Raw genomic sequence first — 25,071 nt, forward strand, 5'->3', positions numbered from 1 at the left:
GGGGGCGAGCGGGGTGCACACTGTGGGGGTGGCGTGTGCGTGCGCGCCGCGCACGCGGGCGTGGGGGGTAGGCACGACGCGGGTGTGGCGTGGTGAGCGGGGGCACGGTGCTGGGGAGCCTGGCGCGGGGTGCTGGAGGGAGGCACGTGGGGAGGGGGGCCAGGTGCGGCGTGCGGAGGTGCCAGGTGCGGCAGGAGAAAGAAAGGGAGGAAAGAAAAGGAGAAGAGGAGAAAAAGAGAAGAGGAAAAGGAGGAAGGGAAAGAAAGAAAGAGAAAAGAGGAAAGGGAGAGGAAAAAGGGAAGAAAAAGCGAGGGGGTGACAACGGCGATTGCGGGAACGTCGTGAGCACGAGTGCGGCGGTTTTCCAACTGGCACGCGGCATGACTTGCGGAGAGAAAAAGAGAATGCTGGACGGCTGTCGGCTTGATGCTAGAATGGCGAATTCGTCGGGAAGTTTGGAATCTGGAAGCTCAAACCGAAAAAAATTTTGAAATGGTTTTTAGCGAGTGATTTCGAATGGTGAATTTTCGAGACGTTGCACACGTGGTGGGACCTAGGATATCTCGGGGTGCGTGAACAAGTCTATCTCTTCAACTCACGCTAGCGTTGAGATTTCCGTTGTTCCTCTCCCTTCCACGACATGGCTACCTCGTTGGAGGAGGCCTCGTAGTGCCTCGCTGTTCCTGTGTGCAAGCACGGTACACCTTTGAGCATGAATTAGTCTTAAAATAATACCATCCAGGCACCAAGTGACTCATTGTAGACAAAAACAAATTCCATGCTTCGCGATTGGAAAATCCATTTGTGCGTATATCCATATGGTAACGTCGAACCAATTCTAGTACACGGTGCTTTAGCTTTTTATTGAATCGTGAAGTAGATTCGTGGGGGCATGCTACAAGCTTTCGAAGCTTAGCACAAACCCATAAGTATAGATCATACAAATTCAGGCACAGACTTCAGAGTAGACGTATCCCTGCTGCTACAGTTGTGATTTTGCTCCTTTTCGTAGCGGATGATCCCTGCAAGGATAGATCAATCGACACGTACTGTTTCGTTTTCATCAGCACACAGCGGGCGCCAAAACCATTCTACCATGAATAAGAAGAGAACTGGAGGGGTGGCAAGCTGAATGGGAGTTGTTATATATGCCACATTTCTCAGTTCTCGAAAGACGTACAATCTGTAACAGTAACACCAACAGGAACGGCAGCCATGCATGCTCGGTCGCGTCTTGGTACCGAGCTCTCCAAGCAAAGATGAGCAAACCTGCAACCGTCATAAGTATCAGTAGTAGAATTATTTCTATTGCACTCATCGGAGTTGCAATGATGAGCAAATGAATACGATTACCAGGCTTCGCCGCCATTGAGCAAAACACAACCACATTACCCTGCCTTTTCGCACACTAGGATTGTGATGAATCACCGGCGGCGGCGAGGCTCGAGCAGCAACGTTGTGGACAGATTTTGGCGTCTATTTTTGCAACCACCAGAAGATTTCGGGCCTGTTTTGATACACAATGCTAAAATTTAGCACTACACTTTTAGCATACTTTTAATACTTGTGCATCCAAACATGTGTGCTAAAAGTGCTGTAATAAACTTTAGCACAACCCTTTTCATCAGTACACCCAAGGGGTGCTAAAGGGATCAACTTGTGCTAAAAGTGGTCCCCAACTCCTCCTTTTACCCGGTTGCCCTTGCTATCTCTCTCGTCCCTGCCGCTTGCCCTCGCTCTCTCTCTCCTTCCTCTCGCAGCGTCTCCCTCCCGCAGCTTCCCTTCCGCCGCCGCCATCTCCTCCCGCCGCGCAATACTCCAGCCGCCATCCCCGTCCCGCCTGTCCTCTCCTCCAATCCTCCCTTCTCTTTGGTCCTCCGCGTAGAGCTGGCCATCCCCTACCTTCCGCTGGCACCTTCACCTCTCGCCCGCCCTCCTCTCCTACCGCCATTCCCGCTGGAAGCTCCTTCCCCTACCGGCACCTTCCCCTCCCGGTCATCTAGCCTTACCGCCGCCCGCAAATCCTCCTATCCCCATCCGCAGGTCCTCATCTCGGCGCCCGCACATCCACCTCTCCCCGCCCGCAGATCTCGTTCCTTTTATCCCCACGCCGCCCCCTACATCCACGAGTTGCTCACCGCCAGTAGTTCGCCGTCGTGCCCCCAAACTACCCCCGGTTGCTCATGGACAGCCGCGGCGATGATGGATTCAAGGACTTGTTCCCCTAGGCCGATCCACAATTCCCCCCCGACAGCTTTGATTTCTTCTCTCAGTCCGAATCTTCCCTTCCTCCCCGTCAAGGCATTGAGGCCCTAGACCTAAACTCCCAGGCTGAGGAGTTCCCCGACCTCAGTAGCTACTCCGAATTCCTTCGGGGAGATGGAGTTCCTTGGGGCCGCGCAAGCCGTACCTTTGGCTTACGCGTGCCTCGCAATGGAGGTTCAAGTGGTGGCGGTACCAGAGGAGGTGGTAGCAGCAGAGGATTTGGAGGAGCCGACGGCAGCAGAGGAGCCGGTGGCAGCAGAGTGGCCGGCGGCAGCAAAGTGGCCGGTAGCAGCAAAGGTGCTGGCAGCATAGGGGGTGGAGGGCGTGCAACAAGGTCCTTGTTTCCAGGATCCTTCCCCGATGGTGGTTCCGGCAGCGGAGTTTGTGGCGGAGGACGTGCCGGTGGACGAGCATTTTGTCCAGGACCAACAAGTGAAGTAGAGGCTTCTCAGCGAGACGATGTGATTGATGTCGACGCACACAACGGCGTCGAGGGTGCAGAAGGTGTGAAACTTATATTCCCCGGCTCCAAGGTATTATGTTCGCGCCTTCCTTTTTTGCACAATTCATAACCATGTGTGATTATGTCTTCAAAAACCATGTGTGATCTTGTTCTGGTGTATCATGTTTGGTCATGTTGTGAGTAATTCCTTGAACTAGTATGCATGCAGTAATCAATTATTTTGATGTGTGCTATCAGTTCAACATTGTGTGATCATATCTTGTCATAAGCACTGTTGTCTTTGAAACATTCGATTGTGGTACTTCCTGATTTCATCAATATGTATATGCTATCTTAGAAACATTTTTTTGTTGATATGCACTAGATAAAATGTGACAAAGCACAATGGTCAGAAAGAAATACTGGGATATTCTATGATTTGTGGGTAGAGCAAATTAGAGCAGGAAACTATCATAAAGGCTCAATGTCTGGAAGAGGATACAAGATACTTGCTGAAAAATATTACATGGCCACTGGTTTGAAGCATGATTCATCACAGTTGAGGAACATGAGTCATCAACTAAAAAAGAAGTATTCTTTCTGGAGAAGCCTACAAAAGGAAACTGGGCTGGGCAGAAATCCTGATGGAACAGTTTTTGCCCCGGATTGGTGGTAGGAACAGAACACAAAGGTGAGAGGCATATGATTCATTTCCATCAACATAACAACCACTTGCAGGGTTTCCTTATATAACTTGGAAACATTTTTTATTTGCAGGGCAGACCAGATTTGAGGAAGTTACAGAACGATGCTCCTGAGTACCTTGATCAACTTGAAGAAATGTTCCATGATGTTGTAGTTGATGGCAGCACATCATTTATTCCTAGAAATGAAGAGGAAGAGGAACAATATGGTCAAGATGTTGAAGATGGAGAAGACTTTGATGCTGACCATGACCAAGATGGGTCTTTCTATGATAGCCCATTGAGCTCTAATACAAGGAAGAGGTCCAATGGTAGCACAAGGTCCACTGCTACTAGTCCATGAAAAAAATCAAGAAGCCCAATGGTGAATTTGGTGACCAATTACTTTACTAGGATGACTCAGAAGGATGACATGACTCATAACATATTCAAGAATGTTGGGGACATAATTGTTAAATTTACCGAAGAGAAAAGATAGAAGATGAACAATAATGTAGTGGCAGACGCAGTTAAGAAGTGCCAGAAGTTAGCTCTAGAATGTGGTGCAAATCATAACAGTGCAGAAATGTTTGCATGTTATGATATCTACAAGGACCAAGTTGCTTATGAATTCTTCTTCTACCTACCATGTCCTGAAGTTAGGATGGCATTCTTGAAGAGATGGTGCCAGAACAAGAATCTAGTCTAGGATGTTAGTAGGTTTAATAATATTGTTATTGGTGTCTGTTTGTTAGTCTAGAATGCTACCATGTGCCAGTTTGAACCTTTCATGTGCCTGTTTGAACCTTATATGTGGTTGTTGAACCTTTCATGTGGCTGGTTGATCCTTTTATGTGGCTGTTTGAACCTTTTATGTGGCTGTTACTTATTTTTGTATTATATGGCTGTTTCTATGATGCTGCATCCAATCAAAGTAACTGATTTTTTTATGCTCACTTAGGGTGATAATGATGGTGAAGATGGAGATTCCGATGATGAATTTTTAATTGAGGCATGCAACTTTATGCAGTTGGAACTAATTCGTTGAAAGAGGAATCGGGAGATTATGGAGTCGGCACTCATGCTCGGTAGGTATTGTGATACTTACTGGAACAAAGCACCATACAGGATAGCCACTGTACCGGGCATAGAATGGGTACAAGAGACACTATCAAATGCAACCTCATGCTACAACATGTTTAGGATGTCTTGCACGTTATTTCATCAGCTTCATGACTTGTTGGTTGAGTCGTATGGTTTGAGGGCAACTAGAAAAATATCAACGATGGAGGCATTAGGAATGTTCCTATGGATAAATGGTTCGCCCCAGTCACTTAGACAAGTTGAGGATCGGTTTGTAAGGTCATTGGAAATAATAAGCCACACATTTGATAGTGTTTTGTCCAGTGTTCTGAAGCTAGTAGTAGACATTGTTAGGCCAAAGGAACCTCAATTTAAGACCGTGCACTAGAGATTGAAAAACCCTCGATATGCTCCATACTTCAACAATTGTATAGGAGCTACAGATGGGACTCATGTACCAGTTGTGGTCCCAAATGATAAGGTGGTTCATCATACGGGTAGACATGGATATCCTACACAAAATGTGCTGGCTATTTGTGACTTCGACATGAGGTTCACATTTGTTGTCAGTGGATGGCTTGTATCAGTACACGATATGCGAGTGTTCAATGATGCCATAAAAAAATATGGTGACAAGTATCCACACCCTTCTCCAGGTAAATTACTTTGGCTACAAAATTATGTAAGCATGTACCAATATGTTGTCAACTTCATTTACCTCACAATATTCTCTTCATTTGTAGCAAGTTTTATCTAGTAGACTCAGGGTATCCTAACCATCTGGGGTACCTTGCACCATACAAGGGTACAAAGTACCATCTTCCTGAGTTCCGTAGTGACCCACTTCCAAAAGGTATGAAAGAGACATTTAATTACGCGTATTCGTCCCTTAGAAATGTTATTGAGAGTTCGTTTGGAGTTTTGAAGATGAAATGGAGGATTTTATTGAGTATTCCAAGTTTTCCAATGCAAAAGCAAAGCAAAATAATAGTAGCATGTATGGCTCTTCACAATTTCATTAGAGAGAACGATATTGCTGATAGAGCCTTTCATATGTGCGATCGTGATGAAAATTTTGTTCCTATGGCTGAAGCATCAAGCTCTGAAGGACATGCAGGAAATACCCAAGCATCGGACGAAGATAAAAATATGAATGATTTTCGTGATGAAATAGCTAATGCTTTGTACAATAGACAAGTTGATTTTATATATGGTTGAGTTGTAATGCCATTGACAATGGACTGTAATGTATTTCTCATTCACTTGTTTCGAATAGAGCTGGCCAAACGAGAGAGAAAAAAAAGGCTGGCAAAACACCAAAAACATGTGCTGCGCGCCAGCAACCAGCGCCGTTCTTGGCGCCAAACACCAGCAAAATGGAGGGGCACTGCAGGGGTAGTTAAGAGGAATAAATGGGGTAAAGTTGATATTTTTCCTCTAAGGTGTTAAAGATTAGCACCCCATCCAAACAGCCCTGTGCTAAAGTTTAGTACTTACTATTTGAGGGTGCTAAAGTTTAGCACTGTGCTAAATTTTAGCACTGTGTATCCAAACAGGACATTTATTGTCCAACATTCGGAGCCAGGAAAAAGCAATGAAAGGAGCCAGCAACGTAATAGTGGTCGTATTTCTGTTCAAGATTCCACCATAACTGCAAATTAGAAAAAAAACTGAAAGATTACTTAAACAAATTAAATAATTAAACCAGCAGAGTTAACTTTACAATGTTATTTACTTAGTTATTGGTTCAAAACTCGTACAATGTCTTTCAATGGAACTAAAAACAATTTTGTGTGGTAATACCATATAAAACTAAGGAACTTATTATTAAACATTTTTTTTTGAAAGACAACTTATTGCACAATTCAAGCTGCATACATACGTCCACACTGTTGTGATATGCTTGGACTAAGATACGGCCAGTTCATAAGGCAAGATAATGGCATTTTCTTTTCAACAATGCAAAGCATTAAAAAACATAGTAGTATTTAGTTGTCTAGTGCTAAATTTTTGAAAAAAAAAACATAAACACGGGATGGGTACCATGTTTGAATTTGATCGAGCTAGTAGTTGGTATGTAAAACCTGAAGGGAAAAAAAAGAAACTCGAACTTACTCTTTAATGCTCATGTCTTCCGGAACTTCCCAATTATAACGTTTGTGCTGCTGGTAGGACGCACCGGATGCAAAAGGCTCGCGGGCCTGTGTTGGCAGCAGCAGGAGAGCTTGGGAATGTGTTCGAGCACCTTGCAGCAGCCTGCGGGAGGATCCACCAGGAGTCAGAACTCAGAATGTGTTCTTTGATGTTTTCTATGGATGTTTTGGTGTTCCCGTTGGAGCCTAAAAGTGGCAGCAAGCTGATCAGGATCAGACTAGCCAGTCAGACCGGTTCCTCCAGGCGGTCTGATCGGTCTGGGTCTCTGTAGCCGGTTTGGCACGGCCAACTGGTCTGACCGATGGGCTTGACCGGCCAGACTGGTCTGACCAAAGTACTTAAAATGTAAATTGGACTTCACCATTGCATAGATCTCATCGAGGCGATCGAAATGCATATGTGGAACGTCCAATTTGGAGTCCGGATGAGAGAGATATGTCTCTAGCAAGGTTCAGCCTTGTGCTGACTGGTCTGACCGGTTGGGATTGGTGGTCGGACCGGTCAGTCCAGCCTAATCCGAGTTAGAAGTTATATTTGACACAAAATTTGTATAACCTTCTACTCCTATTGAGGCAAGACCTCCCCACCCTATAAATATAAAGGGCCACGGCCGATTGAGGGCATCCCAATCGAACCAATCTATAATTTACTTTTATCTCCTAAAACCTAATCCTTTTCCAACCTCCATGCTGTTCATCTACTATTCTCCACAACCATAGATGGCGTTCTAGGCTAGCTGGTCGAAGCACGCCGGCGACGTCCACGCCTTGACGGGATCCCTCCCGGGTGAGAGTTTTGACGGCCTTTGCTAGTTTGCTCGTAAACTAGTCGTTCTTCGCCACATAAGTGCGTTGGTTACCCTTTTGCTGGTTTGCTCGTAAACCTAGCCGTCCTCCATTACGTAAGTATGGTAATTATTCCCTCGAATGATCGACTCGGGCCAAACCTCAGGAACCGGTCTGACCGGGTTACTGGACCGGTCTGACAGACCTGTGAGCATCTTGGCTATTCGGTCTGTTCGCGACCCGCGCGATCTAGCGCATCTGTGTGTTGGCTAGAAAAAAGCGCCAACACATATTGGCGACTCCGCTGGGGAGGAAAGATCTGGTTGCTCAAACCGTTCTATCAAACCCTAGCCAAATTTCTAATTGATCTACTATTTTGATTCGCCGCTGTAGTTGCATCTGGTCTTTTTGGACCGACTGCATCTATACTTGTGACTTTGCGTCAGATTGCTCAAGTCGATTGCATTGTGTTTTGCTTGCTGCTACATTTTGAAGATTAAAAGAGAAGCAAAGTATTAGTCATTGGTTGCTTAGATTATCAACAGTATCTAGATTTATTTACCACAAGATCAGAAGCATCAAGACCTATTATGGCGGGCTATTCTTATGTTCCACAACGATATCACTACATCGAGCCAAGGTATAAGTTGCAAATACTTCATATGTTTGTAATAATTATTTTGCAAGTACCATGAAAGATGTTGCTAGATATGATACTAGTAGGCATATTGCATTGACTAGTCATTATTCAGATGGTTCCACTTCTACAAATTATAATTCTGAATATTATATGCAAAAGCCATTGTTAAATAATATGCATGCTTTAAATTTTAATGCTACTAGAAATATGCAACATTACTCCCACACATCGGCTATACAACAAGTTCAAGAGCCGGTGGACATTTATCATAGTCAAACTAACATATTGAGTTCGGTCAATTTGTATGAGACATCATATGCGGGTAGTTTCAATAATATTCAGCGAAGTGTTTCATCTGTTTATTCATCGGCTGGAAACTCACAATAAGTGATTATACCACAAAAAATGCCGGTGAATGAGAAGATTGGCCATGCTAATTCTAACTATCCAGCCAGTTATTCTCAAATATCATGTGCTATCAATCTCTATAACATTTAGCAAGGTAGAGATGAATCGGTTTCTAATTATATAAGACAGTTATTGGAAACTAAGAACCGTTGCTTTAATTTGTCAATTTTTGATAAGGGTCTTGCTGATATTGCTTTTAAGGGCTTAAAACCATCCATTAAGGATAGAATGGGTATTCATAATTTTATTTCGGATGCGTCACTACATATAGAGGCTTTAATACAGGAGAAATGAATGATAAAAGAGAAGAAGAATTATTCAGATTTGAGCAACAGTTCAGTTATTACAACAACCGAACCAAATAATGCATATCTAAATCCGTTACACCAAAAGTGTCAAGTTTAGCTACACAAGAGCGTGTTAAACATAATAAAATAGCCATACTTATTTTTCCTAAAGCCGAAGGTGTCGTGCATTTCTCTAGTGATTACCGCGTTATTAAATGACATGTTCTGGCTGAGAAAAGTTTAGAACATCAAGCTATCGAGGACCATAACAATGGAGGCAGTAAAGAAACAATGGCATCTCAATGCTCGGTGCCAGCAATCTTGGAAGCACCAATCTAACCGATTCCATGGTCCGGTCTGACCGGTCCATGCAGAACATGGCTGTGGGCTGCCATCAATAGGAGAAGCATGATATCATCCACATCAAGGTTTCTCGCCCCTCCAACATACTTGATAAGGTGCTCAAAATGCAAATTGGACTTCACCATTGCGTAGATCTCGTTGAGACAATCAAAATGCATATAGGAACGTCCAATTTGGAGTCCGGATGAGAGAGATGTCTCTGGCATGATTCAGCTCTGTGCTGACCGGTCGGGATGGGCGGTCTGACCGGTCAGTCCAGCCTAATCCGAGTTAGGAGTTGTATTTTGACACGGGATTTGTATAACATTCGACTTCTACTGGGGTAAGACCTCCTGACCCTATAAATATAAAGGGTCACGGCCGATTGAGGGCATCCCAATCGAACCAATCTACAATTTACTTTTATCTCCTAAACCCTAATCCTTTTCCAACCTCCATGTTGTTCATCTACTATTCTCCACAACCATAGATGGCGTTCTAGGTTTGCTGGTCGACCTAGGGCATGCCGAACGAGAGATTCGACGGCCTTTGCTAGTTTGCTCGTAAACTAGTCGTTTTTCGTCACGTAAGTGCGTTGGTTACCCCTTTGCTCGTAAACCTAACCGTCCTCCATCATGTAAGTGTGATAATTATCCCCTCGAACGATCAACTCGGGGTTTGCCCCAGGAAACCAGTCTGACCGGGTTGCTGGACTGATCTGACCGGCATGTGCAGCATCTTAGCTATTCGGTCTGTTCGCGACCCGCGTGATCTAGCGCATTCGTGTGACGCCAACAGTTCCTTTTCACAAGATTAGAGAAAACAACACATTACTGATGCAACTTTATCACAATGCTAACACGGTAAGACATCCTTTGTACTCAGGCAGTGAGGCAGACATGGATGGATCAAGAGATCGAAGAAAATAGCTAGAATTCCTAGAGACGAAGCTGCAGGACCGGTGGCCGGAGCGGCGGCGCTGGCAGAGGCCGCCGGCGCGTGGGCGCCGAGGAGGCTTCCCGACCTCGACACGCCGGAGGAGAGCTTCTGGAGCAAGAAGCGGCCGGCCATGCCGTCCGGAACCCTCGATCGGTGGACCTGCTGCGATCGTGCCGACGAAGAACATGGAGAGATCGAGTCGGGCCAATGGGCCACCGATGGACGGACTGATTATTTATAGGCTTGGGCAGGAAACGAAATCCCGGCCCACGCCGTCTCCTTGGCTTGCTTTCCTGCGTGCGTGTCTGCATGTCCTGTTCCGGCGTGCTCTGCGACCGTGCCTGAGGCCTGAGGTCGACGCGGTGGCCGGAGCCATGCCTCGGCGTCCGGCTACGCGCGCCGGAGCGAGGTGCCCTGTGTGCTGTGTCCAGCAATCAGAACTCGTCAGCATGTAGGAGCACGAATTTGTTCAGTAAACGTGTCCTGTCCCTGCGGTTCTGCCTCCCTACATGGAGGTGTAACAAGTTTTGATGACCTCATCTCATCCGCTGTGCTATTTCAGTTTCCATTTGTCACATGCAAAAGGAATAATCAGTGGTCCATAACAACATTATATATTCTCACCACTAGCGGAATTGTCGGTAATTTTTGTTCGATTCTACGAGGAAAAAAAAGCATGTGTGCACATGCACCGTAATCCACTCTCAGAAAAATATTATTGCGAAGAAGTACACTTTCTCTTGACAGAAGCTTCCTAAAATAAAAATAAATGTATTTTTTGAGTTGAGGCGAAGAAATTAATGTTAGTAAGAAATTACATATATCCCTTATAAAAATTTAATCATGGTATTTTAGGAGAAGAGAAAGTGATTCCATCTTTAAATGTGTATTTTTTTGGGACAAATTTTAAACTCGCAAGGGAGTATGGAATAAGACTGACGCTGGATCAGGTCAAAAGCTCAGAGCTCTTTCCATGCAATGGTAGAGTACGTTCCCTTGACGTTTCCTTCAGGACCGTAGCGTCTAGCAGCAGGCAGTGGTGGAAGGAGTCAACAAGACTTAAAATAATGGCATCTGCTACGAAGAGACAGACAGTACACCACAAGAATGCCAACTTACTTAGCCCAGCAAGTAAAAAAGGAAAATATAAAAAAGGAAAAAATGAAAAGATTCTTTAATTGTTGCTTGTCCTGGTTGGCAGTAGAGCTCCTAGAGTAGACGAGAGGAGCTCTGTCAAACAATTTTTAAGAGAAGTGATTATCTTAATTAAATCAAGGGGATATGAATTGGAAAAAGGTAGCTTATCCTGATCACTTCTCGCGCATAAAATCTTTATTCATAAAGTTAATCATAGAGAATTATAGATAATCACTTTCAACCATAAAATAACCTCTCTCCAAAATTCGGTTCCCACTAAAAATCAGGAGCAGTAGCTAAACAAGTCCAAAATAATACAATTCTTTCTGAGAGCTTCATAACCGTCTCTAGAAAAATGAGAGGGACGTCCATTTCCATTTTCCCTCTTAACAAACGATGTCAACCACAACACTAAAAAACATATAGACATTATCGATGTTAACCACAACACTAACAAACATCTAGATGAAAGGATAAAAATAACATTATCGTCTCCTAGGCTTGTTTGGTTGTTAACCACAACTGTCCGCAACGTATTTGCAGCAATGCCTAACATGCGGTGTTAAAAAATTGCGCCACAACAACAATGAAAACAAAGGAAACGCTATGGCGCGCTATATCTTTGTGACAAACCATGCAGATGCCTGGGTCATGTGGCGTCTCAAAGTTCACGATGGCGAGATGAGGCTAGGAACCAAGCACGCTCCTAATACATAGATATTATATTTATTATCTTTAGCAAGATATTTGCTGATTTGCCGTCTCAAAACCCCACCGTTCCTTCCTTAAAATTTAAAAAACACAAAAATCCACTGTCTTTTTTCCAAAGGAAAGCGTAAAGCGCGTCCCCCCCCAATCTCCGTGTACGCGTAGCGACGCCGCCGCAGAATCCTGCCGTCCTAGGTCCCCGTACGCAAACGACGCCTCGTGACCCTGTCCGTCCCATCGCCGCCGCTCATCAAGCCCCGGCACGAACCCCAAAGCACGCCGCCGCGGTCGCGCCCGGCCCAGCAGCAGGGCGGTTCGAGGGTTTTAGAAGCGACCGATCGGTACGGCCGCACGCACCCATTCATTCAACCCCCTCCCTCTCTCGTCGTCCATCGTCGTCTCCACCGAGTCGCAAAAGAAAAAGAGGGAAAAGCGGAGGAGGAGGTGGAGGAGGAAAGGAAAGCTTCTGGAGGAGAGAGAGTGTTTTCGGAAGGCGTGGATAAGGCCGCCGGGGTGGTTGGTGGCTCCGGAGAAAGGGGGGCGAGGCTTGTCGCCCGGGCGAGCATCCGGAGGAGGGCTGCTGCTGGTGGCGGCGGCGGCGGCGGCGCTGGTGGAGCTGCTCGGCAGCTTAGGGTTTCGGGTTCCGCCGTCCGGCCGGCTCGGAGGCCGCAAGGTCGCGCCTTTCCCCCCTCCCCGTGTCTCGTCTTCCCCCCTGTTGACTGGTGTGGCGGCGGCCTGCTAGCGCGCTTGGCGTTTGCTTGATTTTTGGGGAATTTTTTTTGGGCTGTGGCTGGAGCTTGGCTGCTTGAGTGCTGGCAAGCCCACCTTTGCACGAGGGAATGCGTGCGTTGTTGTGATTCTGGGGTTCGTGGGGGTGAAGGGCTTCCTTCGATGGAATCGCGGGAATGTTTCTGGGCTTCCTGAAATTGGTCACTCTTCCGGTGTTCCAGCTGGTTTCAAGTGCCTTGTGGGCTTTGTCTGTATGTGAAAAAAAAAGTGTGCTTTCGCTTGGGGAATTAATCCAGCGGCAAGCTCGTGTTTTTATCTAGTGTGAAAAAAATGTTTTCCCTACTAAATTGCGTGGGGGAATGGGAGGTGCCGGATTGCTGGTGTAGGCAGGGGACTATGTTGGTATGCAATTCGATGGATATCTGCATGATTGCACTCCAAAGGCCTTGTCTTTTTGGTGCCTCATCTGAAATGTAACTGCAGTTGGGGCGCTGGATGTTAGCAAACGTGTGACCAATTTGGCTGGCTCACTTTGGCAACTTGTACATTTGTCATTTACATCAATTGAGATTCCACTGCTATGTTTCTTTCATTTGTTCTGAGGCCCTGAGCGGTCATAGTTTGGTTATTATGGTATTACTTACCAGGCCCAAGTAGCATTACCTTTTGCGTATGTTTTCTGCATGCTTATTCTTTTATGCAACATAAACTGCTGGAAATAAAATCTATAATGCCTTTGCTTGACAGAATTATTGTTACTTGTTTGCCTACCAAACATTTAGGCTTCAATAAGTGGTTGAGAAAGTAATAAAAGCTGTTTTACTTGCAGATTTTACTCAATTCATGAGCACCAAATATCCAATTTCTCATTGATACCTGCAGAAAGTAATAATGAGAAGAACTCTCATTTTTCCTCCTAAGAAAAATTATTATATGCACAATACTAAATAAACAAGTCTAGATGAAAGGACAAAAATGTAAGCAATTTATTTCACCTCCTAGTATCATACCTATGGTGGTTTACCTTTAGCAATACATTTGCCATCTCAAAGGTCCATTCTTTCCTCAAAAAAAAAATCTGTTTCCTCTTTATTTCCCAAGAAAAGCTTAATGCGTGTCCCCAATGTCCGTGTATGCATAGTGCTGCTACCGCATAATCCTGCTGTCCTAGTTCACCTTACACAAACGATGCCTTGTGACCCTGTTTGTCCCATCCCCACTGCATGCCTCCCAAAGCATGCCACCACGGTGGCACCCAGCCTAGCCGCACAGGCACAGGTGGTTGCAGGTTTTATAAGCGACCGATCAGTACGGCCGCACCCATTCGACCCCGCCTGTCATCCATCCTCTTGTCCACTGAGTCACAAAAGAAAGAGAGTAAAACGGAGGTGGAGGAAAGGAAAGCTCATGCCAGAGAGAGTGAGTGTTCTCAATGGGGTGGATAAGGCTGAGGTTATTGGTGCCTCTGGAGAAAGGGAGAAGCTTGTCACGGCGAGCTTCGGGAGGGGAACCACTGGTGGTGGCGCTGGTGCTTGGTCGCCTAGGGTTTCCGGCTGCCGGCCAGCTGGATCGGGGGCCACAAGGTCGTTCCTTTCCCTCTCCGTATTTCGTTCTCTCTCCTGTTGAATGGTGTGGCCGTGTGATCCTGAGCACGCTTGTGGTTGCTGGATTTTTGGGGTTGATTTAGGGCTGTAGTTGGAGCTTGACTGCTTGAGTGTTGGCTAGTTTCCTTTGAGCGAGGTGAATGTGTGCGTTGCTGTGATTCTGGGATCGGATTCAAGGGTTCCTGTTGGTGGAATTGCAGGGATGTCTTGTGGCTGTCAAATTGTCAACAAGGGTTTGTGGGTGTTCCTGAATTTGGCCACCCTTCCAGTGTTTCGACTGTTTTTGGAGTGCCCTCTTGTAGGCTTGTTTGTGAAAAAAGGGTGCTTTCTCTTGGGGAATTAGTCCAGCAGCTAATCTTCTGATCTCGTATCGAAATTTTATCAACCCCCCCCCCCCCCCCCCTCTTGCCCGCCTGCCCTAGATTGACTGGGAGAGCAGTGCTGAGTTAGGGAGTGGCCTAGGTTTGTGTACAACTTGACGAATATATGGATGATTACATCCCAAAGGCCTTATCTTTTGGTGCCTTAGCTCACTTTGGCAACCTTTTCATTTGTGATTTGTCATTTACATCAATTGAGATTCACTGCTATGTTTCTGTGTTTAAATTGAGGCCCCGAGCTATCAAGGTTATGTAAGTATGGTATTATCTGGTTAAAGCAGCATGACTAGTTACCCTTCATGTACGTTTTTCTGTTAGCTTGTTCTATCCAATATGGACCCCTAGAAATGAAATCTAGAATGCATTTGCTTGACACTCCCATTCTTGTTACTTGCTGCACTACTAAACATGTAGGCTTCAATAATCTGGTTGAGAAAGTAATAAAGGATGTGCTGCTTGCATATTTTATCTATTGATGGGCACTAACCGGCCAATTTCTTTCTCTGCAGTCTAATGGCTACTGAGAGTGCTGTCCGATTAATTGGTGGGACAGGGGCTAGGGACTGGAGTAAGGGCTTTGGTGCATTTGACTCATCAGTTGGTGGCCTTTCAGGGGAAGATTTGGGATTTGTGGATAATGGCACAGGGGTTTATAGTGGCTGGAGGGAATCTGTCCCAAATCGCAGTGGAAGTGCACCGCCTAGCATGGAAGGATCTCTTGCTGCTCTTGGTCATCTCATTGGCCAGCAGAGTGGGAGCTTTGAAGCCAGTTTAGCAAGCTTGGATAACATGACTGACAGTTCCAAGTCTGAGGAGCAACTGCGTGGTGATCCAGCATATTTTGAGTATTATGGGTCCAAGGTGAATCTGAACCCAAGGCTCCCTCCACCACTTATTTCGAGGGAGAGCCGCCGATTAATGAACCGGGTTGGCAAGGCTAAAGAATGGAGGGTGGTCTCCCAAGATAACAGCAGCAAAGGCTCCATATATATTCCTCGATCTACTCTATCAACTCACAAAGAAGAGCCAGAGGATGATAAATCTCCAAGATTGGATTCAAGTTCGGTGGAGGATGCCCAGATTATCTCCAGTACATCCAACTTTGAGAGCCAGGATTTTATGCTGGTAAGTGCTTGACATGAATTAAATACTCCTTTTTTTCTGTCAGGTCCGTTGCATTAATTCTACCTTTATCTACATGTGCCATTTTTGGTTCAGGCTTTTTGCATGCATTCAATCTGTAGTTATATGTACCAAAGAAAAATAGTGAAATATGGTTGAAACATGCTAGCTGGTAGTTGTAGTGACATGGAAAACTGGATTGGGTTTTGATTGTAATATTGTATCCAACTTATGATTGGCTTTAGGGGGATGAGTGAGTAGGGACGGTGTTATCTTTTTACTTGCTTGAACTGGAAATAATATATCAACTTTTCATCATACTTATGCAATTGTTATCTTATGTCACGGTCCAACATTTCAGTCCTGCTTTAGCTGATATTTAATGATCTATGGATAAAAACTGGAAAGTAAGGTTCCTTTTGAATACATGTAAAATTGATTGCTCCAACCTCCAATGTTTCTCCATATCTTACCACGTGACAAACAAAATGTTAGCACTTTAGCCTGTCTAGATCACTTTGGTATTTTTTAAAGTTAACAAAAATGTGGAAAAGATTTGTCTCGTTTTATGTTCTATTATAACAGTTGTTAGTTGGTAAACCTATGTGAAAACAGTAAAATATAATTGCTTTCCAAAATCTATTGCTACTGCTTGCAAGCTGTTAACAAGTTTTAAAAGAAATCTAGTGTGGTGCAACATTTGTGCTTTATGGAATTAAGTCTTACTGTATTTGCTTGTTCCTTCCTAATTCTTACTTTACTCTTTCCTTTTTGCATTTACAATGAAGTTTGAATTAATGCTTTGATTTTCTGTTGATTGTGACAAATGGTATTATCATCATCTGTTTATATTTTCTTCAGGAGAGCTTTCAGCAGAGTGTTGCTTCTTTGCCTGATAGTTCATATTCTAATCCTTCAAATAACAACACTGGTGATGCTATGGCTGCACGTTCTGACATAAATTTATCAAGGAGTTTGTCAGTGGATGCTGTCAAGCAATCGGATTTGAACTCTTGGACACCAAAAAGCCCACTGAAAAGTACTATTAGCAATGACCTTTCATCGTCACCCCTTTCCAGTTCATCATATTCTGGTAGCAAAACTGGTATGCAAACTTCTCAGCAAGAAAAGCTGGCCATAGACACCAAACTTGGAAATGCTGTGCTTGGCAGTGGTGCAGCTGTTACTGAGCTTGATAATGTGGAATCCAATATGAAGAATTTGAAGTTGAGTTTGGATGACCATTCATCCTCATCTGTTAAGCAGAAGTGGCAGGACAATGTCTTGCAGCAGTATGGCCCCTTGCTCCCAGCCCAAGGTGATCCTATTCAAATGACTCCTCAAGGACCACATCTTTCCCATGTTCCTTTTGCTGATAACTTGGCTCATACTCAGCTTAAGTTGCCTACTGGTGACATGCAGCAATTTTTACCACAGCTTGGTATGACAACACCTTTCTTCACACCAAATTCTTTTGGAAGCCCTTATTATCAGAATTTGCACCCTGCAGCATTTCCAACCTCAATTGGAACTGGCGGGTACCCTGTAACTGGTTCAGTTTTGCCACCTTTTATGGGCAGTTATCCTCCTCAAGGTTCTCTTGCTACACCTCTTGACAGTCCAATGACTCCAAGCTTTAGTGGCAGGCCATCTGGTTTTCCTTCAACAGGGAATCCTACTGGGGGAACAGATTTTATGCAGTCATATAAAATGTACGGACAACTTGGGGTTGGTATGCAGCCATCCATTCCTGACCCAAACTTCATTCATTTCTTTCAGCAGCCCTCATTACTTCAGTATAATGGTGGAAATCAATACAATCCAATGGTCCCGAGATTTACTGTTGTTGGGAATCCAGCTGAAAGCTTTGATCCACAAAAGATGATACCTCAAACTGCATACCCATCTGATCAGAGGCTTCAACTTCCAAGAACTGGTTTTCCTAATTCTCCTACAGCCAGAAGAGGAGGGGCTGTTCCAAATTATCCAGGCATGTCACCCTATGTTGGAGTACCGATGAGTTACCCTACAAGTCCGGTGTTTCAGGGACAAACATTGCCTGGAGCATTGCCTCCTGGTAGGAGAAATGACTCTGGATTTCAGTCCCCCTCAAGAAATATTACTGCTAATTCTGGGATTCAAGGACAGCGAGAAAGACAGAAGTTTGATGAACCAAAGGCCTGCTCTTTCCTAGAAGAATTGAAGTCCAACAGAGCACGTAGGGTTGAGCTATCTGATATCACAGGTCGTATAGTGGAATACAGGTTAGTTGTCTGATGTTGATTATTGATTTAGTCCATATCCTGTCTTAACATCCATTCTAAGAAACAAAGGTTTGTATGCTAATTCTGTATGTATTCTTGATCTCAGTGCTGACCAACATGGTAGCCGATTCATACAGCAGAAGTTGGAAAACTGCACTGCCGAAGAGAAGGCATCTGTGTTTACAGAAGTTCTTCCACATGCTGCATCATTAATGACTGACGTTTTTGGGAACTATGTGATCCAAAAGGTATGCTGTTGGAAGGGTGAATCTCCTAGCCCACAATAAATTTTTTGTATATTGCATGCAACATCTAGTCACTTAATCTCGCATAGAGCCTTGTAACAAGTAGCCAGTAAACTTGAGTTGTATTAGAAGAAATGACATGTAATTACTGCAGTTCTTTGAACATGGAACTCGTGAGCAAAGGAGGGATCTTGCCACTAAGCTTGTTGGTCATGTTTTGCCTTTGAGTCTTCAGATGTATGGCTGCAGAGTAATTCAGAAGGTACTCTTTATTTTTTGTTTAATATGTTTTATATTAAATGTGGCTATATTTTGTAATAATCATAGAAACACAGACTATGTTTATCCAAACCTATGCCTCAATTCTGTTTGCGTATAGCATTTCTTTTCAACAACTTGTTATACTAAGTCTCAAACCGCTTCCAAATCTGCCTGGCTTTAGTTAAGTGATATCCTGGGTGATACTAATTACATGTGCCAGTGGTAGATGGCTTCAGTCGTGGTAAAACTGGGTGATCCTGAATGCGGTGATAGTTACTGTAGCTCATTTGACAACTTTTATTGGACAAGTTCATATCAAAATTGCAATTAAGGTTTATACGAGAATAGCAGCAGTAGTGGAGTGAGCATTTGAAACTTGCGGTGTCTTAATATATTATCATAAGTTTCTGCAGGATCAATTCCTTTTAGTTTGTGCTATACTGATCAGTGTTTTCCCTTACTAATATTTGTCTCTGTACATAAAGTCTTTCTTTCTTTCTTTTTTTTCCTTTCATTTTTGTATTGCAGAAAAAAAAAGTAGGGTTCTATCGCAACATCCATATCCACTGCATGCCACTGTTAGAGGGGTATTTTTTGTAATCAGTATAGTGTTCTGAGGGGAAAGTATTTATGATATGCAAAATGGTTTCTTTCTGTATACCTAGAAATTACTGCTTAATCTGCTAATGTAACTGGAACTGGTGATTCAGTGCAAGCAACTTACAGCTTAGTTTCTCATGTGATTCTTGCTATCATCTAGCTTAGTGTAAGCAATTAACAGCTACCATTATTGATTCTTGCTTCCACTAACCCCTCTCTGGAAACAAGCAGGCTCTTGAAGTTATGGAAATTGACCAGAAAATAGATCTAGTTCGTGAGCTTGATGGACATGTTATGCGATGTGTTCGTGATCAAAATGGAAATCATGTTATACAGAAGTGCATTGAATGTGTCCCTACTGAACATATTGGTTTCATAGTATCTGCTTTTCAAGGACAAGTTGCTAACCTTTCAATGCACCCATATGGTTGCCGTGTAATTCAGGTGAATTTACAGTAATATTACATTCAAATTTGGTGAGAGATTCTGGTGCTCTGTTTAATGTATATCTTACTGGGCAGAGAGTTTTGGAGCATTGTGGTGGTAATTCACAAGGCCAGTGCATAATAGATGAGATTTTGCAGTCAGCGTGCATCCTTGCTCAAGATCAGTATGGCAACTATGTTACACAGGTAAAATCTGTTTGTAATTTGATATGGTGGATACTCAGACACCTTTTCTCCTATGATCCTACCAATGTTTGATATGTTTCCGTCTTGCTTGGCAGCTTATTGTTCTCTCTGGTTCTTTTGCAGCATGTTCTAGAAAGAGGAAAAGCTCATGAGAGGAGCCAAATTATTACTAAATTGGCTGGACAGGTTGTTACCATGAGCCAAAATAAATTCGCATCAAATGTGATAGAGAAGTGTTTTCAGCATGGTGACATTGCGGAGCGGGATCTTCTGATCAGGCAGATTGTGGAGCAGACAGAGGGCAATGACAATTTGCTGGTATGTATAATACTTGCAATTCCGTGTTTTTTCTATCATCCATATCCTTCTTTCCAGACCCAGAGAGGTTATGAAATAATGCTACAATGAACTGGTCTGAGGTGGGAAGATGGCATATATGTGGGAGCATCCAAATCAGATAATGCCATGAGTGTCTGCCTTTCAGTTCTGTGTTTTCAGCTTCTTGGAGCTGTGCATGTCATGGTCACAAATGAACTGAAGGAGCCTCTTTTCGTCTGTAACTTTGTCTCCCTTTGTCTGGATTCTAGGTTATATTTGCTAACCATTTATTATGTTCAATTAGGCAATGATGAAGGACCAGTTTGCTAATTATGTGGTTCAGAAGATACTCGAAACATGCAATGAGAGTCAGCGGGAACTCCTCATCAGCCGTGTAAAGGGTCATCTGCAAGCATTGAGGAAGTACACCTATGGCAAGCATATTGTAAGCCGAGTTGAGCAGCTCTGTGGTGAAGGTAAGTTTCATCTTCCTTTAGTAATGACACTAGGCTTCTCTATGATTATTTTGGATGAATTATCATAACATGTTTGATTATGTGATGTTCCAGGACCTGCCGAGTCAGATTCTTGAAACAACCCTCAAATTATTCATAGGAGGCGTGACTTGATCTTTGCTATCCATCAAGCAAAACAAGTCGAACTCTGGTACCTTCAGACGGGCTAACAAAACTGTTGTCGAAGAATGTATAGGTGTGACTTTCTCCAGGGTAGTCTTTTGAGTTTCTAGAACAGCAGCTTAGTGGTGTGCATCAGTGTATCTATGTTAGGGTGTGCCTATTTACAGAATAATAGTGGTCGGTTAGCTGTGTGCAAAAAGGAGTTTAGCGTTATGGTGTGTATGCGATACATATCAACTGTGCCTGGTAATGTATTTGCTTGCTTGCATCGCAGTTCTGGGATAAAAGCCCTGCTTATGTTTGCCTTGATTGCGAGTTTGTGAGATGATCTCTAGTTCAGTTCGAGGTGCGTTTTCTGCATGGCTACCAGCCGCCGTCCATTTTTGTATGTGTGTTGATGAACAAATTGTGCACAATAGTCATCCCTGCACAGGACGGTAGATTATATTTTTTAAAACAAATCTGCTGAAATTCAACTGTTTTTTTCTGAAAGATGTTTTCTTTCAAATTGTTGCATTTCAAAGGGACAAAGGGTTATCTAGTAGTGAAAACAAATTGTGCGCAACCTAGTCATCCCTGCACAGTACGGTAGATTTTTTTTAAAAAAAAATCTGATGGAATTGAACTGCTTTTTTTATAAAAAAAATGAAAGATGTTTTCTTTCAATTTGCTGCATTTCGAAGGGACTAAGGTGGTGTTTGGTTAGCTCAAATGTAACATAAGTAACACCATTACATATGTTTGATTGCGGTGATATGTAATCAATTGATAGTTTGATACTGTAATCGAATTCCTTACCTAAATAATACCTATACAAGTTTTTTACCCATCCTCCCCACCGTAATCAGATGCAATACTCATACAGTAATCTGATTACGTTACCAGAGTGCAATCAAACAAAGAGAATGAAGGTAGATTTTTTTTAAAAAAACTCTAGTGGAATTGAACTATTTTTTTATAAAAAATAAATCTAAAAGATGTTTTCTTTCAATTTGCTGCATTTCGTGTTTTGGTTCGTGCTAAGGTAACGTGAACACAAAGGAAATCAGATTATAGTGTATTTAGCAGCGGAATGAGTGATTACCATCTTTGTTTGGTTGCACTTTGATAACGTAATCAGATTACGGTGTGGGTGTTGTATCTGATTACGGTAGGGGGAGCAGTTAACAAGTTTGTATAGATATTATTTAGATAAGGGATTCAATTATAGTGTCAATTGATTATAAACCACTGTAATAAAACATACGTAATGGAATTCGTTACCTTCAGTAATCAGAACCATACGAAACGTAAGGGTTAAGCAGAAAAAATAGGTACTCAGTGGAAATATAGTCAGGCTTACAATGTCTATGAAAAACTAAAGGCTCGAGGAATTAACACAACGTTCTTTGTTGGTTCTAACACAAACTTAAGTACATAGCCTCTTTAGACGCCAAAGCCCTCGAGATTGGCGCTGTCCCTCGACTCCCGGCGGCTCCGGCTGCTCCTCGCCCGGCCGACGCTGCCGGCTACCCCATCGCCCAGTTCGTCGAACACCCGCCCAACCATTCCCTCGATGACGTCCAGCGGCAGCATCTCCCTCCGGCCGCCGGCCAAGGCCTTGTCGTTGGCCTTCAAGAACCCGGCGTACGCGCCGCGCACCGCCTTGGCCGCCGCGGCCTTGATCTGTCCCCGGAGGTCGCCGTCGGGGATCTTGTACTCGGCGCCGTGCCGCCTCACCCGATCCTCGAGCATGTCGGCGAACGCCGCTGCCTTTCCCCGCGCGTCATCGGGCGGCCAGGTCCTCGGCGCCCCGGAGCTGCCGCCGGCAACGAGCCGAACGAGCGGCGTCCACGCCGCGTCCTGGTACTCCCACGCCGCCTCCTCAGCCGCCGCCTTGTACCGCCGCCGCATGGTGTCCTCGCCGACCAGCCTCGCCAGCTCCGAGCCCCGGGCGCGCATGTAGATGTACCAGTACGCGTTCATGGCCGTCACGTGCGACGCCACCGTGTCCGCGCACGCCCGGCGCGCCGCCTCGACGTGCCGGCGCAGCGCCTCCAGCACGTTCGACGCCGCCTCGGCGAGTGGCGGCGCGCGGTCGCCGCCGCCCTCGCTCCCGTCCTCGTCCTCGTCGCCGCCGCGCTCCCGCTCCGCCCGCAGCGCGGCGTCCATGAGCCCGCGGTAGTCGTCGGACGCGAGGCACTTGAGGTAGTTCACGGCGTACCGCACGATCTTGGGCACGTCGCCGACGCCTTCGCCGGCGCCGGTAACGTAGTGCGTCTCGATGCGGAGGCCAAACTCGAAGAACACGCCGGTGGCGGCGCGCGCCAGGGCGCGTTCCACCTCGCGCGCGCGCTCGCGGATGGCGGCCAGCGTGGCGGACTCGCCGGAGAAGAGCTCCTCGAGGCGCCCCCGCTCCCGGACCACCGCGTCGAGCATGTCGAGCAGCTTGAACAGCCTCTGCGGCTCGCGCGCGGCGGCGGCCACGCCGTCGGCGAAGCGGAAGAACGCCGCGGCGATGCGGGCGGCGATCTTGGCGAAGCACTCGGGCCAGACCGCTGGTGGGAGGGGTTCGAGCACGCGCGCGCAGAGCCGGCGCTCCGCCGGGAGCACGGAGGCGATGGCCACGTGGAAGTGCGGGCTCCACAGCGCCATGGCCGACTCCAGCGACTCCCACTCCATGTCGTCGATGGCCTCCGGCGTGTATGACTTGAGGTACGCCGGGTTGAGCCGCATCATCGCCTTGGCCGCTCTCCTGTACCTCGTCTGTGTGACGTCACCCCACCGTTATTTCGGTTACGCACATCGCAACTGTCGCAGCAAGAAAGAACAAGGCTGTTGTACAGATTAGGGGAAGAAAATGAATCACCTTGACGTAGATGTCAAGGCAGATGTCGAGGCAGTCGTTGCCGGCGAGCGTTCTGGCCATCCTTGTGGCGGCCTCGACCTCGTCGTCGGTGCCCAGCTCGTACTGCGCCGTGTCGTCTCCGTCGGCGCCAGCAATATCGTCATCGACGGGCGCCGCCGGGTGCTTGAGCCTGAGGAGCAGCGCCTCGAAGAGGTCCTGGACGCCGAGGAGCGCCTCGTCGAGCGGGCCCTCGAAGCGCATCTGCTCCGCCTCCGCCTCGTACACCGCGCGCAGCGCCGCAGCGGCCTCGGTGAGCCTGCGCACGCGGCCGCGGCCGGCGGCCTTGGTCCGGCCGAGGAACCCGACCGCCTCCTCCACCCTCCGGACGGCCTCGTCCCCGCGCGCCACGACCTCCTCGATGGCGTCGCGGAGCCGATCCACGCGGCCGACGAACGCGACCGCGCCCCCGGCGTCTGCCGGGTCCGCGGGCGGCGCCGCCTCCTCGGCGAGCGCGGACGCGCGGCGGAGCGCCGCGAGGAAAGGTTCGGCCGGGGCGACGGCGCGGTCGATGCGCGCCCGCAGCGCGCGCGCCGCCACGGCCTGGGACTGGAGGTTGGAGGACGGCGAGGCGCCGGACAGCAGCTCGGCCAGGCGGTCGCCGACGTCGTCGATGTCGATCTCGGCCTCGGCAGCGGCGGAGAGGACCGAGACTATGGCGGCGCGTGAGGCCTGAATCTTTGCGAGCTCGGTGTCGGCATCGGCGGCCGCCGTGGTTGACGCGTTCGGGCACATGGCCGGCGGCCGGCCGTTGTTTGAGCAACACGCGTGTATGGTCTCTCTAACAATTGGCGCCTTTGCTTTTTGTAATAGAGATGATGATGACTAGGAGACGTTGGTCACCGTGCGATGAGGGATGGACGTTGGATGCTGCAACTGAAGAGGATGAAGTTGCTACTGGAAATTTGCTGCTGGGCTGAGGACAAATGGTTATCCTTGGAGATTGCACCTCACTTCGCCATTACCTATGAGAGAGACATCATGCATCTTACAGCTGTACAATTGTGATTTGGGATACAAACAATGCATCAACCACCGCTTTGATTCACTCTACAAAATTGGACTCCTTTATATATAAGAATAATAACCTTTTTCTTGCTGATGATGGGAAGCACAATCATTTTAGGGCAGAGGACTAGAGGTAGTGTACTGTAACATGGACTCATGAGTCATGAAGTCTGAAATAATTCTAGGATGCTTATGTTGGAGTATAAATGAATTGTTCATCTTTTCCTATCAGTTTAAGCTTTTGGATTAAAATAGTTGGAGCAAACAATTCAATATGGTATCAGAGCCAGAGATCTCAAGTTCAAATTCTAGCGGCACAATTAAATAAAATAATTGCAGCACACTCCAATTTCCACGTATGCGGCTTAAGAGAGCCTACACGTGAGGGGAAGTGTTGAAGTATAAGTGAATTGCTCACCTTTCCCTGTCAGTTTAAACTTTTAGGTTGAACTTTCCCTATCAATTTAAACTTTTAGGTTGAACTGGTTGGTGCATGCAACTCAATAACTTGCA

General features: G+C 45.9%; 2 protein-coding genes across 3 annotated transcripts; one reads left to right on the forward strand and one right to left on the reverse strand.

Moving 5' to 3' along the window:
* The first annotated feature begins 12,226 nt into the window (after positions 1-12,226).
* On the forward strand, positions 12,227-20,975 carry LOC101781651 (pumilio homolog 5). Of its 2 annotated transcripts, none has more exons than XM_004973906.2 (10): positions 12,227-12,546; positions 15,096-15,711; positions 16,570-17,972; positions 18,079-18,220; positions 18,372-18,479; positions 19,310-19,522; positions 19,600-19,710; positions 19,834-20,028; positions 20,333-20,504; positions 20,598-20,975. In XM_004973906.2, exons 2-10 carry the CDS (start codon positions 15,100-15,102, stop codon positions 20,618-20,620), a joined length of 2,979 nt encoding a protein of 992 aa, XP_004973963.1. In that variant the 5' UTR covers positions 12,227-12,546; positions 15,096-15,099; the 3' UTR covers positions 20,621-20,975. The 2 variants fall into 2 exon arrangements, with proteins under 2 accessions (XP_004973963.1, XP_022683140.1); XM_022827405.1 differs by lacking the exon at positions 12,227-12,546 and adding an exon at positions 12,604-14,185.
* A 987-nt stretch (positions 20,976-21,962) lies between these two features.
* LOC101785582 (exocyst complex component EXO70A1) lies at positions 21,963-25,009 on the reverse strand. The gene is made up of 2 exons (XM_004974802.4): positions 23,515-25,009; positions 21,963-23,411 (listed from the first exon to the last, which is right to left on the reverse strand). The coding sequence occupies exons 1-2, from the start codon at positions 24,283-24,285 to the stop codon at positions 22,092-22,094; spliced, it is 2,091 nt and encodes a 696-aa protein (XP_004974859.1). The 5' UTR covers positions 24,286-25,009; the 3' UTR covers positions 21,963-22,091.
* Between the last annotated feature and the right edge of the window lie 62 nt (positions 25,010-25,071).

This window comes from Setaria italica, chromosome VI (assembly GCF_000263155.2).
Source record: "Setaria italica strain Yugu1 chromosome VI, Setaria_italica_v2.0, whole genome shotgun sequence".
NCBI classification, from domain to species: domain Eukaryota; kingdom Viridiplantae; phylum Streptophyta; class Magnoliopsida; order Poales; family Poaceae; genus Setaria; species Setaria italica.